The sequence below is a fragment of the Lontra canadensis genome, unplaced genomic scaffold (genome assembly GCF_010015895.1).
Source record: "Lontra canadensis isolate GAN:19392208 unplaced genomic scaffold, GSC_riverotter_1.0 scaffold63, whole genome shotgun sequence".
In the NCBI taxonomy this organism is placed as follows: Eukaryota; Metazoa; Chordata; class Mammalia; order Carnivora; family Mustelidae; genus Lontra; species Lontra canadensis.
The window spans coordinates 497226-515036 of record NW_022631057.1 but is presented as its reverse complement, the minus strand read 5'-3'; the positions used below and the strand labels follow the sequence as shown (position 1 = coordinate 515036).

General features: G+C 42.2%; 1 protein-coding gene across 2 annotated transcripts in view; it reads right to left on the bottom strand.

Moving 5' to 3' along the window:
- The window catches only part of KCNH1 (potassium voltage-gated channel subfamily H member 1), a 386370-nt gene that overhangs the window by 106167 nt on the left and 262392 nt on the right, over positions 1 to 17811 (bottom strand). For both annotated transcript variants that reach the window (XM_032878101.1, XM_032878102.1), the window contains exon 8: positions 2709 to 2908. In XM_032878101.1, the coding sequence (XP_032733992.1) occupies positions 2709 to 2908 (200 nt within the window). The remainder of the gene's footprint in view (positions 1 to 2708; positions 2909 to 17811) is intronic.

The following is a 17811-nucleotide window of genomic DNA, read 5'->3' as shown; positions in this document are numbered from 1 at the left end:
CTGGGGCTGAGAGCTTACAAGTGTTTCCCTCCTTCCGGCTCATTGAAAAACAAGACTCCTACAGAAATGCAGATTTAGGGGCGCCTGGGTGGCTCAGTGGGTTAAAGCCTCTGCCTTAGGCTCAGGTCATGATCCCAGGGTCCTGGGATCGAGCCAGCATCAGGCCCTCTGCTTAGCAGGGAGCCTGCTTCCTCCTCTCTCTCTGCCTGCCTCTCTGCCTACTTGTGATCTCTTTGTCAAATAAATAAATAAAATCTTAAAAAAAAAAGAAAGAAAGAAAGAAAGAAATACAGATTTAATTTGGATCCTTTTCTCCCCAGGCAGAACATCAGGGGGAGAACTCTCACATGCCCTGTCAAAACTGTGCCCAGCAGTTCAAAACCAACATTTGCTCTCCAGGTAAATTCACCTTTCAGTATTTGGTTTCCCCTGGGCTGGGCTTTGCTGGCAGAGGCTGCTAATGAACAAGGCCTTGGCACAGAAACAATGTTTTATTCATGGGCCCTATTCCTGGATCCACTGGAAAGCACTTGTGAGGAGGAGAGGAAACATTCCGGACTGCCATGCCATAAGGCATCTCCATCATTCTCCTGTTGGCTCCACACTGGGTGGGTTAGGGGGTCCTGAACCCTTCTCTCTGAGCTGAATGCTTCTCAGCTGCAGACCCCTTCCTGGGCACCTTCCCTTCTGTTTGGTCCTTAAGGTTAGGACCTGGGGCAAATCCCAAAGCCTCTCAGGAAAGTGAGTCATTGGAGAGGGGCAGAGCAGGCAAACGCTGACAGTGCTGTCTCCCATGGGCAGCCACCCAGCCCAGCCCTGCCCTGGGATGGGGAAGGGTTTCTTTCCAGACAACCAGATTTACAAAGCCCTCCTGGTCCCTGGGAAATGGAGCCCCAGGGCCGACAGATCAAAGTTCCTTTCTGCTCCATCAGCTGCCAGGCACCCACAGAACCTACATGCCTTGCTGAATGAAGCAAAAACACCAGACTCAGTAAGGGCAGGTGGTTGGCAAAACCAGGGACTCAGACCCACCCGACTGACGCCCTGCCTGGGTCAGAAATGAGGGCAACTCCATCTGGACTCATCTGCTCATCCTTCTTCCCTCCAGTATGTGTTTTAATTTAAAAAAAATAAATTAAAATAAATTTAAAAAGTAACAGTAGGAAAAGCACAAGCTTCCAAGTCAAACAAAACCAGATTCAAATCCTGACTTTGCCACTCTTAATTCTATGACCAGAGGCAGTTAACAAAACTAACCAGGCCTCTGGGTCCTTGTCTCTGGGGTCAAAATAACAGCAGCTCCCTCCCAGAGCTGCCATAGAGTGTCACTGAAGCGTGAGTGCGGGGCCCACACGCAGAGAGCGCGGTAAATACTTGTTTTTAACGAGCGTTCAAGGCAAGGTAGCCAGTGCTACGGTGGTGAGCTTATTATGTTATCGTTGTGGCCATGGCTGATCTTCAACAAACCTGAATTATCCTTCCTTTTATGTGGGAATCAATTAAATTGAGTTCAGGTTTTCCTTTTAAACTTCCACTCTCAGCTAACCCTTCTGACAGAGGAAGAGGAGCAAGGATAGCTGCTCCAAAGTCAGAGGAATTTGGCTTTGAATGTGTTAGGTTTCTGCAACAGCGTTATCTTTCTGTTTTTCTTACTCTGACAGCGAAAGGAATCAGAATTCCCCAAGTACCTAGAGACTGGCAGTAAAAGGAGAAGTAGGGTGGAAAACACTGAGAAGCAGAGAAAAATGGACCCAGGATGACATGTTGCTCATAGAAAATGAACACAGGAGATAACTGCGAAGTGAATAGAAAGTCCGCTGCATCTTTTCTCTGTTCTTCCCAGCCACAAAGTTTCTCCACTTTATTGAAATGCGTCTAGAATAACGCAACTCTTAGAGAACAATAGGGATTTATGGCTGTTTCCATTTCACAGATGGGAAAACTGATACCTTAGCCTTAGAGAGAGGTCTGAGGTTTTCCTTAAGCCAGCGAGACTAAGGCACAGACCCTTGATAAGTATTCACCAGACTTGTCTGATGAAGAGGGTCCCCTGGGCAATTGTTAAAAATGAAGATTTTTTTCCTCACACCTCCCCCTCCTCTAAATCCAGAATTCCATACATTTGGTATAGAGGCTGGGAATCTGTTTAATGACCGCGAATTCTAAGAATCTTATCAGAGCTGAGACTACAGTGAGGCAACAGCCTTGGGCTAAAATATCAGTAATCAACATAATTTACAATTTAATACAATATTTTACAAAATCAAAATCCACGCCAAAAAAAAAAAAAAAATCCCCGATGAACAAAATACCAAAAATTTAAATAAGGACAGAATCAGTGGCAGGGCTAGGCCATCTCAGAACCTGAGGTCAAAGGAAAATTAGTCACGATGATGACCTCCCCGGGGATGGCACTGAGCCTTACCATCACAAGTTTGGGAAATTCTGCCCTGGACAGTTAGACTTCCAACAAGTTCTCCAGGAGACACACTGGCTTTCCAGTTTCTTAAATAATGGCTCTTGATCTCTTAATTTCTAGTCCTTGAGGAAAGCCGATCTGGAAGCCAGCAAAACTTTTGGGGGTAGGACTTGGGAACCCAACTACCCAAACCTCAGCCAGGTTTGAGAACCCCCTGCCCCAGGTGCACCTCTATTCTCCCTGGGAAAGCTGACACACAGGGCTCACCTGAGCTTATCGCCCTCCTTACCTTCTCCGTGTCGATGCCTCTAGACATGGACCAGGTGGAAACAATATAATCCATGACTCGCTCACTCAAGCCCTTTGGCACCTGGTAGAGCTTCAGGAAGTCCCGAACGCTGTTGAGCATCTCATGGTACCGGTTGGTGTTGGCGTACATCTGTTGGAAAATGGTCGTCACGTTCCCGAAGATGGTGGCATACAGAAGAGCTGAGGAGAAGAGACAACACGTGATTGGGCCTTCAACCAGGGCCCAAGAATGCCCAACTGGCCAAGAGCAGGCCAACAGCCAGAGCTGCCCTCTCCAGGACACACTGTCCTGACCTTTTCAGAAGAACCTCACGCAGCAGCCTTTGGGAGTGGACCCACCAAAAGAGTTGCCTGACAGCAGGCCAGTAGGACCAACAGGTGGTAGGCAGGGCTAGGATGGACAGGACCTGGCATGATTGTGGCCAGAGCTAAGAGGCAGAGAAAAGGGAGCGGGATAGGAGCAGTGAGACCAATTTATACTTCTTGACACAAAAAGTTTCAGCCGTGCCTGAGGCCACCAGTCAAATGTGTTATTCTATATCAGCCCAATTCCTAACCTATCAGCAGGTAAACCTCTTCAAGAACTGCTAACGTGCTAAGTACTATGCTACCTGCTGAGGACAGGAAGTTCTTTTCAAGGTTCCTTTCAAGGTGTGAGAACGCTCAGTCCTGGCTCTCACACAGCAAAAAATATAGTGCAGAGACAGAACTTGAATACATCATCACAAGTAACTAAATAATAGCAAATCGGCCAAGAGCAATGAAGGATGTTATTTATACCTTGGCTTCACACTTACTGTTAAGGTACAGGTAAAGACAACCATCTATTCCACTGTGATGTGGCTCCTGGGGAGAGGAGCATGACTGTAATATGGCAAAAATAAAGTTGGGTCACCTCTGAGATATGACAAGTACCTACTATGTGCTCCCCTGGCTCCTCCTATGTTAGTGTCAGGAAGGAGGACCATTATGGCATCACAAAGCCCACCTTCTACCTTTAACTCCCATTTGCCCTTGAAGGCTAAGCTCAAGGGTTTCACCACTTCCAGAAAGCCTTCCTTTGAAGTTGACCATGACTTCCCAGGCTTGAAATGGTACATAAGCCATTTTGCAACCATATGTGTCTTTCTTTGCCTGTGCCTATATGAGTTGCTTGAAGGCTAGACCCATCTTTTCCTTGTCATTGTATCCCTGGGAGCTAACACTAAACCAGTACCCAATAAATATTTGTCAAATTAGTTTTTAATAAATAATATATATATTATTTGTAACATTCACACGTTTTTGCTTTTTTTAAAATTGAGTGATTACTGACATATGATAAACCGCACCCTTAAAATATACAGTCTGATAAGCTTTGAAATATGTATACACCCACAAAACCATCACACAGTCTGAACACTTCCATCACTTTCCAAAAAGTTTTGTCATATCCCTTTATACCCCTTCCTGTTCCCAAGCGATTGCTAATATTTTCTGTCACCATAGGTTAGCTTGCATTTTCAAGAAAGTTCTATAAATGTAATCATACAGTATGTACTCTTTTTAAATGTTTTAATTAGATATAATTCATATACCATGAAATATATCCATTTAAAGTGTACAACTCAGTGGCTTTTATCGTATTTACAAAGCTGGGTGACCATCACTACGTCTAAGTTTAGAATATTTCCATCCTCCTCCCAAAGAAACCCCCTACCCATGAACATCATTCCCCACCCCACCCCCATCCCCTAGCCCTCGGCAAACAGTAATCTACTTTCTCTCTCTATAGGTTTGCCTACTCTGGACATCTCATATCAATTAAGTCCTACAATATATGAACTCCTATGGCTGGCCCCTTTCAAGGTTCCTCCGTTTTGCAGCATAATTTGGCACTTCATTCCTTTTCAGTATTGAATAAATAATGTTTGACATATTGACAATTCACACTTCATTTATCCAATCATCAGTCCACGGGCATTTGGGTGATTTACTTCTTGGCTATTATGAACCGTGCTGTTATGAACAGTCAGGAACAAGTTTTTGCATGAACATGTTTTCCGTTCTCTTGGGTAAACACCTAGGAGTGGAACTGCTGGGTCATCTGGTAACTATGTTTGACATTTTGAGGAACTGTTTTCCAAAGCAGCTGCACCTTGTTCTGTTCCCATCAGCAGTGTATGAGAGCTCCAGATGTCCGCAACACCCTTCAACAGTTACTATCTGTCTTTTTGATGACTGCCATCCTAGGGAGTAGGATCTGTTATCTCATCCCAGTTTGGGTGTGCATTTCCCTGACGGCTGGTGATGTTCAACATCTTTTTGTGTGCTTATTGGTCATTTTTATCTATTCTTTGGAGAAATGTCCACCTAAATCTTGCCTATTTCTGAGTTGGGTTGTTTGTCATTTTATTATTGAGTTGTAAGCATTCTTTATATATTCTGGATAAAAATCCTTTATCCAATAGCTATGATTTGCAAATACTTTCTCACATCATATGGGTTGTCTTTTCACTTTTCATCTTTTCACTTACTTGATGGTATTGTTTGCACGTAAACATTTTTAGTTTTGAGGTAGTACAATTCGTTTATATTTTTCTTTTGCACTGTTTTGACTAGTTTCTTATACTCAGCATAATTATTTTCAGATTTATCCATATTGTTGCCTTATGAATAGTTCATCCCTTTTTAAAAAACATTATTTTGAAATAATTATAAATTCCCAGAAAGGTGTAAAGATACTACAAAGAGATCCTGTATACCCATCACCCAGTTTCCCCAATGGTTCCATCTTGTAGAAGTGTTGTAGAGTGCAATGTCAAAACAATAAGATTTATGCTGTCATGAAGTATGTGTATGACTCTGTCATTTTATCACCTGGATAGGTTCATGTAAGCAGCTCACCATTTAGAAGACAAAACTGTCCCATCACTGCAGAAATCTCTCTTGTGCTCCCCCTTTATACTCATGCTCCCCTAGGGAACCATAAATCTTTTTTTTTTTTTATAATTATGCCATCTCAAAAACATGATATAAATGGAATCATGCAGTATGTGAACATCTGAGATTGGCCTTTTACACTTAGCAAAATGCCCTGGAAATGCATCCATGTTGGTGCATGTGTCAATGGTTCATTCCATTTTGTTCATGAATACTGTCCCACTGTATGGAGAGGCCACAACGATTTCTTTCAAATGATCTTAGGCTTAGGTGAAGACTGACAGGGGAAAAAATCAGAGAGAAAGGCTTGGATCTAGATGTAAAGGAACGAAGTCTTCAGTAGTCTATCCACTCAGGCTGAATATGGCTGCCCAAGACACTGAGGACAAAATTCTACCCAAGAAGAATTATAAATGAGGACTGGAAGGAGGGCTGCCAGTTCTAGAAAGGTACCAGGGAGTACTTATCAATCTGAACAAAGGCAGCCAGAGAAAAGCAAAAGTAGTCAAAGCCTGAATAATGCAGACACGGCTCTTGGAAGCTCATAAATTAACTTATACCCAAGAGGGTCAAATCTCCAGCTTCTTGCCTCCTGTATCAGCAAGTGTTCCCAGAACCCGCCTCCCAGGGCCCCCCGACTGGCTCCCTTGCTCCCAGTGAGTCTGACTCTAACTCAATAAGCCTCTATGGCAGTCGTGGCTCGGCTCTGTTTTCTAGTCCACGATGAACCAGAGGTCATGCATGAATAGTAAGAGGTGGCTTTCTCAGGAGGGCTGCCAGAAAACTAATTTAATTTTGAGCTTAAAAATATAGTTATACCAAATCGATACAGTAAGAATAGCTCTCTTGTCCATGGCTTGAGAACTAGGCTCACATCTGAGGCACTGGGGTGCTGGTCAGACCATTAAGGCAGTGATGACACATCTGTCATTTACAGCCCAGGGCTACTCTCATGCCGGTCTGCTTCTGAGACATCCATGAAAGTTAAAGGTCCTCAGGAAGGAACTATTTAATTATTATCACTATTAGAAACATTATTACTATTAAAAATGGATAATTTGCTCAATGCCCGTTGTCTAATTTTATATGAAGTGAGGTTATACATTTTTCATACGTACATTTTATTTATTGATATCTCTAGATAAAGCACTATGCCTTACGTACTCACAACCTAACTGGGAGAGATTGCATATAAGTCTAGCTATCGCTTGAACTTGAATGTGATGTGGGGAGGAAGACCGGGAGACTGGAATGTCCCTGCACAACAGAGCCTCACAGGGCAGATGAGGCCCTGGATGACTCTAAATGTGAATTAGTTGGGTCCCCCCACTATCCCCCACAGTAGAAAGGCCCTTTCTCAATCCTAAGGCAAAATGCTGATTTGCCTAAGGGCAGGTTTTTTTCTCTCTTTGAGCAGTTTAAAGTTAACACTGTATCAGCAAGAACTCTGGGTCCCACCCAAAGAAAAATAAACATTAATTTCTCTGGCCCAAAATTAAAAGTTGCTGTATGGAATTTAGAAGAAGAGTGGCAAAAGGTTTTGTTTCCCTTTTTAAATTTTCATGTTTATTTGTGCATACGTACACATACGCATCGTTTAAAAAGTGGCCAAAACCTCTTTTGAAGTCTTTACTCCCCTATTCTTTTTCACCCAATTTCCCATTCTGCAGAAGCACCCATTTTCCACTGTATTAAGCTGATTGTTTTGCTATTGATCTTCATAGTTCAATGTCATTCTCAAGTCACCATGTCCTGATATTTCAGGCTTAGGAATTATCTGCTGGCCTGAGAATTTGCTCTCTTCTGAGAATTTCACTCTCTTCTCCCCACTGCCCTCCAATCTCACACTCATTTCCCACAGCTCTTCCCATGGCCCCATCCTCTAAGGTGGTTATAACATCAATTCGGTTAGATAATTATCTGTGCGGATATTACTGTAACTGGATGAGACATATTCACAGCTAAGCCACACAGGATACTCAGGTCACTTTTCCTTTTCTACAGTGTTTCCTTTTCCCTACAGCTAATAATGGTCTTTTCATTTGTTTAGTTTACGTATCACTGATTTGACTCCAATTCTCCCACAGACAAAAGTTCCTCCTAATATATTAAAATACCTTAGTTAGCCTATCAATGTCATTTCCATAAAGAAATCTTTCCTGGGGGCACCTGAGTGGCTCAGTCCGTTAAGCATCTGACTCTTGATGTCAGCTCAGGTCTTGATCTCAGGGTTGTGAGTTCAAGCCCCACATTGGGCTCCATGCTGGGCATGGGGCCTACTTTAAAAAAGTAAAGAAAAAAGAAAACTCCCCTTGAGGCTTCTGAACTGGTCCCTTGGGAGCTGTGTGAATGTCTCGGCTGCAGCATCCTGGGAAGGAACTTCATTTCGATCCCCTGATTCCTGTATCCCATGGTTTCACCTTCTTGGTTTATTAGTTTTTGTTGGTAAAAGACATCTTTTTGTAGCTTTCTGAGAAAAGGTATATGGGAGCAACATTTTTGCGACCTAATGTTTACTCTTACAATCAATTAATAGCTGAGCTGGGTGTAGAATTCTAGATGTGAAATCATTTCGCTCATTTCTCAATGGAAGCATTTCTCCGTTGTCTTCTCTTGCTGTTGTGAAGACAAAAGCATTCAGATCCTTCATTCTTCATACTGAACCTGTTTTTTCCTCTCAAGAAACTCTTTTTCCACAATGTTCTGAAAATTCATAATAGCGTGCCTTTTGCTGAGGCTCAGTTCTCATCCATTGTGCGAGGATTTCAGTAAGTCCTTTCAATCCAGGAATTTATGGCCTTCATTTCAAGGAAATTTTCTTGGGCTACTTTATTTTCTTTCTTTCTTTTTTTAAACTTGCCTCCAGCAGATTAAAGTGAAAATAAAAGGGAAAGAGAGAAGGGGAGAAGAAAGGAGAGGGGAGAGGAGAGAGGAGGGGAGGGGAGGGGAGAAGGAAGGGGAGGGAAGAACAAAGAAAGCAAATATGGAGGGTGGGGACAGTGGTGGATGGGGTGACGGAAGGATAAGCATAATAAGGACACTTTTTATTTCTAGTCAGTTTCTTTTTTTTAATCACTTAAAAAAATTATTCACAGCTTCTTTAAAGGTAAGGAAGAAGGAAAATTGAGAGACTGTTCTATTTTATGAACCCACGATGGAGGAAAACCCTAGTCAGAAAGAGCAAATCAAAGGCATTGGAAATGGAAGTAAAGCTGGTAGGTCAGCCTTGAGGCTCTTCGGTGGGACAGAAAAGAGACGTTGAAGGAATGAGTTTGGACGTAAGAAGTGTGTTTTGAGGCCGCAGTTCTGAAGCTCCTAGTTTATTCTTTGTTTACCCTTAACCTGCTCTCCAGCTCCTGGGTCTCCTTAGCACTCCAGTCTAGAGCCAGAGGGCATACCACTCCCCTATCTCTCATCACTGTCTCTTTGGGACATCTACTCCAGCTTCCTGAAGCGAGACGGGCACTTAATCTGCCTGCTGACATAAGGGAGTGAAGATGTGAAGCGCCCACTGCTGTGTTAGCAGAGCCTCTCTGGAGTCCTGGGTGACTTCTACAGAGCTGTTAGCCCCTCACCTGCATACTTTTCATCATCAGTGGGGTAAACAGACTTGTGGACTTCTTTAGGAAGTTGGTTATTATTCACAAAATTACTCCTGTGGGAAAGTGTACCCCAACTTCTAAATGACTCTGCAGAGCATAATTTACTCCTAAACCCAAGAAGGCTAGGAAAAAAAAAAAAAAAAAGCCATTTCTGCAGGTGTATCAAAGCTTAGAGATAAAGGACTTATGAGTCTTTTTCCTCCTTGTAATAATTTAAAAATCATTGTTCTCTGTGGGTAGTTCACAGGTTTATCCAAACTGACTTTGTTCCATACAGAATTCCAAAAGATATATTAAAACAGAATTTAAAGAAGACTACTCACACCTATGCTTGTTTCTGACTCTTAATTCCCAGCAGAATTAGATCATCAGGCCTTTGTTAGCTCTTATGATCTGGCCATTCCATTTGGCAGTGATGGAAGATGAGCTGATGTGGATAAAACCATGTTGATACCTCTGACATCTTTCTTTTCCCCTTTTATGCTAAATACAGAAAAAGACTAAAAAAGCATGGGCTGAATGAATACACTGAGGGAATGAGGAATAAATACTGATTCAAGAAACAAGTCAGGTAAAAACATAATAATTTTGAAAAGAGAATCCTTAGAAATGGAGGTAGGCTTTCAGTTGTATCCATAAAGGATTCTCTCAGTCCTGTTATTGGTTTCCTCCGGTTTTTTGGGACATAGCTGACATACAACATTGCATTAGTTTAAGGTGTATAATACAATGATTTGATATATGTATACATTGAGAAATGATTATGTATGTTTAGTTATATAGTTAATAGTCACATAATTAATTGGATTATTTCTTTGATGGTTTCTTTTCCTTCATTTTTTCCCCCCAGGTCTTCTGTGAATCAGGTGCTGGACTCCTAGATTAATCTAATTTTCTTATTTTTCTCTCCAGTTTCTTCCTATCACTTTATGGAAGATTTCTTCATTTTATCTTCTATTCCGCATCCCCCCCTTTTTTAAGAGAGAAAGCACGCGCGTGACAGGGAAGGGGCAGAGGGAGAGGGAGAGAGAGGATCTTAAGGAAGTTCCATGCTCAGCACAAACCCAAGCCCAACGCAGGGCTCAATCTCACAACCCTGAGATCACGGCCTGAGCTGAAATCAAGATTCAGACGCTCAACCAACTGAGCCACTCAGGTGCCCCATCTTCTATTCCTTTTATTTAATTTCCATTCGATATCATACTTTTCATTTCCCTCAGGTTCATTAAACGTTGCTTTTTAAAAAATTAACATATAATGTATTATTTGCCCCAGAGGTACAGGCCTGTGAATCATCAGGCTTACACATTTCATAGCATTCTGTTCTGTTTCATTGACATTAATACTTTTTGTCTTCTGAGAATGTCAATAATAGATATATTTTTAAGTTTCCTTACCCCTGGTTGGTCTTTATTTCCTCATTTATTTGTGTTTGCCTGCCTTTCAGATTAGAAATATATGGTAATCCTTAGGTGCCTGCTCATATTTAACAGTGGGACCCTTGTGAGTATGAGTGGGAGTTGTCAACTATGAGAATTCACTGTAGGGTGACCAGCCTGAAGTTCGTGTTGAAGAAACTACGGTGCCATCAACTTTAGGATTGTCCTTTGGGACTCTCTGAGTTCCTAGAGAAGTCCTCAATCTCTTGGGGGTCTAGATGCTTTTCTCTCTCTCTCTCTCTCTCTCTCTCTTTTTTTTTTAAGAATTCTGGTTCTGTGTCCTAAAGAAATATTGTAGAAATTCTTAATTTGGATCTATTTATTAGAAAGAGTTTCAGTTTTCTTGGGCTGCCAGTGTGTTATCCTTCTTTACCATAAAATCTGGAATAAGATTTCTGTTCATATATGATCCTCTTAGATTCTTTTATATTTGGAAAACTAAAATCTTTCTTTGGGGGAAAATTCTTGATTATTCTGCCATAACAGGTCATGTATTAACTTGGAGATTTGGTGGTTTGATCCTGTTTAGTCACTTGCTTATGTTTCCAGAAGGATTTCTTGAATTGGTGAAAAGAAAGATGGTTGGGGGGGGATATTTTAGTTCTTGATGTACCTTGTTTTAAAACTAGAAATCTGTCCTGTGGCATGCAAAAGAAAGCAAATTATTTTTAAAAGAAAAAAATGTTTTTGTTGTTTTGTTTTGTTTTTAGAGAGAAAGAGAGAAAGCATGAGCAAATGGGGAGGAAGGGTGGGAAGGAGGGTAGGACAGGAGGAAAGAAAATCTTGGGCTCCACGCCTAGTACGGAGCCTGATGAGGGGCTCAATCTCATGACCCTGGGATCATGACCAGAGCCAAAATCAAGGGTCAGACTCTTAACTGACTGAGCCATCCAGGACCAGGGCAGGGTCAACATGCTTCTTAAACAAACTTTCAACTAGCCCTATTCTTAGCACCCCTTTCATCCTCACTTCTAGTGGCACTATTGCCATAATGCCTGAGTCTTTGGGGAATTTCTGCTGTCAATCAAATTACTGTTTAGATCTCCCCTCCATCACCTTAGGGTTCAGCTTTCTTTGGTCTGCCAAGTCAATCACTGCTTTCTAGCTTTCCACTTTATATTCCTCACCTCTCATGCTCTTTGTCCTAATGCATTAATACTCTAAAAGGACCTTTCTTTTGTTGTTGCTTTAGTGGGGTTTTGGGAAGGATCAGATGCAAATGTGTGTGTTCTGACAGCCATGTTTACTGACAACCACACAGATGGTTTACAAAGGCAATTAGGAATTGCTGGCTCTGGCCCAAGGTGACCCCCCACAAACCTGAAAAAAGTAGTTTCCAAATCTTCAAAGCCAAGAGCTCAGAGCAATGTAGGTAGTAATTATAAAAAATAGCACAACCTAAAGGTGGGTACCATCACTGCTTGGCAGAAAAGAAAAATGAAGTCCAACATCAGAGAAACAGCATGCAGAGGCCAGAAGCCAGGGTCTCTCCGACTCCAAGGCCATCCTCCACTAAATCACCGACTCCTAAGTTTCAGTGTGTGTCAGAATCACCGGGAGGGCATTTGATACAGTTCTGGGCCCTTGACCCCAGAGTTCCTGATTCGGTAGGTCTTGGGTGAGCCCTAAAGAAAGGATATCTCTAACAAGTTCCCAGGTGATACTGTTACTGCTGGGAACCTTGAGAAGCATAGTACTATGATTTTCTAGCCTCTTTCATAATTTATGTTTTATTTCAGGCTATGTTGTCAAACTCTATGGACGTAAATGTTGGTTTTGATTTGTTCTTCATGGTCAAGGTCCATTATATATTCACCAATTTCTTTTTTCAGAGTAGTTTAGAAAGATCAAAAGGAGAGTTGCTTTTCTATAAAAAGCTCATTTCCAGGATACAGACTATACTATTCCCCCGCCTTTCTCCACTCACTCCTTCCTTCTCTCCTCCCTGTTCCCCTCTTCAACTCTATTCCCACCCGGGCTATCCTGCCACCCCCAGACCTTGTAGATGCCAACAGGAAAAACCAAGGAAGCAGAAGCCCTTTCCAACCCCTGCTTTTGAACCAGATAGTGCCTCAAATTCAATATCTATTAAGATTATGGCTTGTTGCTGCTTATTTTAATGAGAATTAATTTCTTCATTTTTTTGAAGAGAAAAAGAAAAAAGACTCTTGTTATATGAATTTCCCCTACAATAAAATCTCCAGGCTTATGATCCTTAATTCCCCATTAGCCGCCATCTGATTAGGATGAACTACTCATTAAGTCATGTGGCTGCACTGGTGGGTTGGGGATAAAAGTCATTAACACACACAACATTGGCACTGAGAGCTCAAAGCAGTCCAGAGACATCCTTTCACTTCCAAGACATTAATGAGATACAGCAAGTAGAATCTGAAAAACCAGAGAAGGAGTTCAGAAATTGAATCTTCTGCTTCCTAGGTCAAGCACAGCCCAGCAAATCCTGAAAGGTGAACCCAGTGACTTCTGCACCTCCAGTATTATCTGATAAGGACAAGAAGATGTGGGTCTTCTGAGTTATATCCTCCTGGGTTCAAGTTCTGGCTCAGCCACTTAGAGCTGTGTGGCCAGAGGCAAATTACTTTGCTGCTTTTCCCTCCATTTCTGTCAGTCTGACAAAAGAAATATCACCTGCTCACTTCCCTGTGTTGTTGGGGGAACGAGACACTGTGTGAAAGTACCCAGAGTACTCAGTTGGAACAAAGAGATCTTCAAAGTTATCGTCTCTTTCCTGGAGTCAAATGTCAGAACACACACATGGGAGGGCATTTCACTAAGACAGCAACCTGGAACACTAGCCAGAATGGGAACTATTATCTTTTAGTTGCACAGACAGACTCAAAAGTTATCATAATAGGAAAATACTGGAGTCCAGAGAGAGGTCTTAAACCAAGCTCATCCTGCAAAAACTGAGGTCTGCAGAGGAATCTCTAAAATCCATAAATGCTGAGAACTTTGACACATCAGCTGAAATACTGACCACATGGTGATTCTGGATGAAGCTACTCATAGATTAGGAAGGACTAAAGAATTAGTGGATGCATACAGGAAGGCAGAGAGGGTAGGGAGGAAGGCCTGGGAACCAGACTTAAATCCTGGTTCTATGTCATCTGGCCCACAAGACAGCAGCATATCTCATTTTGTTCATGTAGTATTTTTGGTCTTTGCTGCTGTAACTGCTCGTGCTTATCCTAATGTGATCACGATGAGTGGACGTGAAAAAAGGTTTATATTGGTATAGTAACCGGCAACCAACTTTTAAAATCATATTTCCTGTGTCTTGAAATCCATGGCTATGGATCTATCTCATTTTGGGGGAAGAAATGAGTAGTAACAAGGGGAAGATAAAAAAGTGATTACTGGGTTACTACAGCAGATCAACACAGAGTAGGAGAACTCTGTACTTCGGAGACAAAAAGTTGCAGTTTGGGAACCTGGTTTCACTACCAATCCCAGGACAATTCTTTTTCCTCTTTAAATATCTTCATACAGAATAGAGTATAGAGTTAATAATTACCTTATAGTTTACTTTTTAGTAAGTGGGATAATGTAGATAAAATGCTTATCACACACAGTACCTGGTACATGATAAAATGCTCAGGAAATATAACAATAATTAACAGCAGTATGTTTAAGGACCATCTCTGGAGTCATCATTTCCTGGAAACATTTGCTTACTAACTTAATCATCTGATGTCTCAATTCAACCAACATTAACTGGATACTCAGGCATGTCATGCTCTATGCTGGGAAGCAACATGGTGCAGTGAAAATAACTTGGTCTCTGAGAAGAAAGAACCCTATTGGCCCTGCCACTCTCAGGGGGTGGGGGGGCGGCGGGCAAGAATTTCTGTGCCCTTCAAGGGTCCTTTCTAGCTGGACTAAGAATCAAATTGACATGAGACAGATTAACAGGAAAAAATCAAATTCGATAGCATACATACAGGGAATCCACCCAGACATGGCAATTCCAAAGATAGTCAGGTAAAATGAGGTCCATAGGTCATCTTGGACTAACAAGATGGGGGTAGCGGTCTGGGACTTCAGAGGAAAGGAAAGCATTTCACAGGGCAGTAAGAAGAGCAGATATTTGGTAATTAAATGTTTGCCCTCATACAGATGGGGCACTCAGATAAAATTTATTTCTGCTAATAACCCTTATTCTGAGAAAGACCCCCAACTTAGATTCTTCTATGTAGTTAAGGGAAGGGCAAGAGTTTCTCTTGACCCCACAGAGTGTTGACTGTCGTCAGCTCAAACTAATCTTCATGCCAAAGTTGCTCAGCTTGGGACATCTTGCCCTTGGCCCTACAAATTCAAGTCATAAGAGCCCCAGTTTCCCCATTTATGAGAGAAAGAGCAAAATCTTCGTCTCTCGGGATTTCTGTGAAGATTCAATGGATTAACATGACGAATGTCAGCCACAGTGCTGGCATGGGATAGATCCAAAATAAATCTTAGTTTTCTCTCTTGACCCACCCAGTGTTAACATCCCTCCATTCAACACCCTGAGACTCAGTTCCCCTCCCCTCTTGGCTTTGAGTGGGTACCTCCTACAGTGATATGTAGGCTTCTGCTTTTCTATAAACAGAAGACTTTCTGGAATGCAGGAATTATGGGGGTCAATTTAACGACTTCTTCCTCAGCATTCAGCAGGTGCTCAGAAGGTGCTCTTGGCTAACTATTGAAGAGACTGTCCCAACGAGATGAGTTCCCTCAGGTTCAACCGTACAAGGTTTACAGTGTGGGTGGGCTTTTTCCACACCTCACAACCATTTCTCTGACGCCGGCTGGTGTCCTACAATTCAACTCCATTCTGAGACCATCTGCCAAAGGCAGCATCAGATTCCACAGGTTAAAGGCTCAGTCCCACAAGACTGCCCCCAGTTAAAGATGCCATTTGCAAGTCCAGATGGCTACTTGTACTTCTGATAATGGTTCCCATGAACCCCTCCTTAGGTTCAGTTACTTTGCTAGAGTGGCTCAGAGAACTCAGGAAACCTATTTACTCACTAGATTCCTGAGTGTTTACAAAGCATATTAAAGGATAGGAGTCAATAACCAGATGAAGAGACACACAGGGCAAGGCCCTAAACAAAGGAGTGTCTGTCCTCCTGGAGTCTGGGGCCTGGCATGGCACTTGGAAGCATTCTGGTTCACCAACCTGGAAGCTCTCCAAATCCTTTCCTTTGGGGTTCTTAGACTTTGTAACGTAGGCACAGCTGATTTAATCATTGGCCATTGGTGAATGAAGTCCATCTTCATCCCCTCTTCCCTCCCAGAAGGTTGGAGGTGGGGGAGGAGAAACGGGGGCAGAAGGGCAGGTAAAAGTTCCAACCCTCTAATCATGTGATTGGCTCTTCTGGCAACCAGCCCAGATCCTTAGGTGCTTCCAAAAGTCACCTCATTCATACAAGAGACATAGTTATTGCATATTGTCGGCACAGGAAATTCCAAGAGTTTTAGGAACTCTGTGCCAGAAACATGGAGGAAAACCAAGATATATTTACTATTACAAATCATAACATCACACAAAGGCTTCAAAATGTGGTCTCAAACCAGGAACATCAGTTGCTTGGGCAGTTAGTTTGTAGACATACAAATTCTCATGCCCACTCCAAATCTACTGGATCCAAATCTCTCGGGGTGAGACCCAGGAATTTGTATCTCTTCAAGCTCTCCAGGGGATTTTGAGGCATCTTCAAGTTTGAGAAACACTGTTTTATACCACATGGATCCCCACTATTTCCCTAATAAGTTGTAAGTGTAATGCTCCATTCCAAGGGTGGAGGATGCTCAAAGGGGGAATAAATACTGGGCCATACTGAGGAGGCAGGATGAGGCCAAGAAGGCAGCAAAACTTACCCCACCAGACAGAAAAATGACAGAGAAACCAGGAGAGAATGAGGGAGTGATCCTACAGGTCAGTGGTACCCTGATGCAGGGGACACTGATAGGAATGACTCTACTCCACTCCGAATGTCCTAATAGCATGGTGTCCTCATTCCTCCCCAAGCTGGAACAGCTATTCCGCTGAGCACAGAAAGTGCCCCCGAAATCAGGGAATATAAAACACCCATACACTGCCTACTTTATAACAAGAAAAGCCTGAAAACTCTCACTTAATATCTTGCTAAGAATAGCTCAAATTCCTATACCACGCTGAAACTCTGCTGTGTTGGTGAATGTCACTTAACAACCAAAATTCTTACAGGGGAGACAGAAGGTTATTTTCAGCCATTTCTCATCTGTCGAATAAAACAACAGCTCCCACGCCACGGTACCCCATTATCCATGCAGTCTGTGCCACCTCATTTCAACCAGTGTTTTAATAGCATCACAGATAAAAGCACAGCAATTTCCACAGGCAATTACCTCTGCAAATGAATCCAGAAGGTCAGACACAGGTTGGAAAGGTCTCCAAATAATCTGCTACTTTCACTTATTTTGTGCTTGCTGTGCTCCTGATTGCAAGGAGACAAACACTTAGTTACAGTTATACCTGTCTGAAAAGGTGGACTGGCTTGTGGCTTTCCCAACCCAGGTCCTGCTTGATGTCATAATGAGAGCCCTAAGTTTATATTTTGCCAATATGAGTCATCAAAGAGAATCTAATTAACAAATCCATTTAAAACACATAGTTTTTTCTAAAGCCATTTAAACAGGTATGTTAACCTTAACTGGGCTCATTTTCTGATAGTAGTTATAATTCCTGAAGTTATAAACTCAGAGAAAGCTCAAAATTTGGTTTTTCTTCTACATCTCAAAACAACTACAAAAAAGAAAAGAATTTTTTTTTTCTAAAGGCACTAGTATCACCATGGTGAATTAAATTGGAACAGCGCAATGACTGCACAAAATCTTTTAAAGAAATACCTCTTCCAGTAGTAGTTAGTAGAAATTAAAATCACTTTCTCCCCTGTTGACCACTCTGATCTAGACACTTTAGCATCTCGTGATTTTCCTCCGTGAATGACCCGCAGTCTTTGTTTTTCAAAGGCAGCTCTGGAATTACATGGTTGCTAAGTGACACTGTAGGTCAGAGTGCCTCTCTCTACATTGACTCCAAAGTACTAATTACCCTGAAGGATTGTGCCCCACC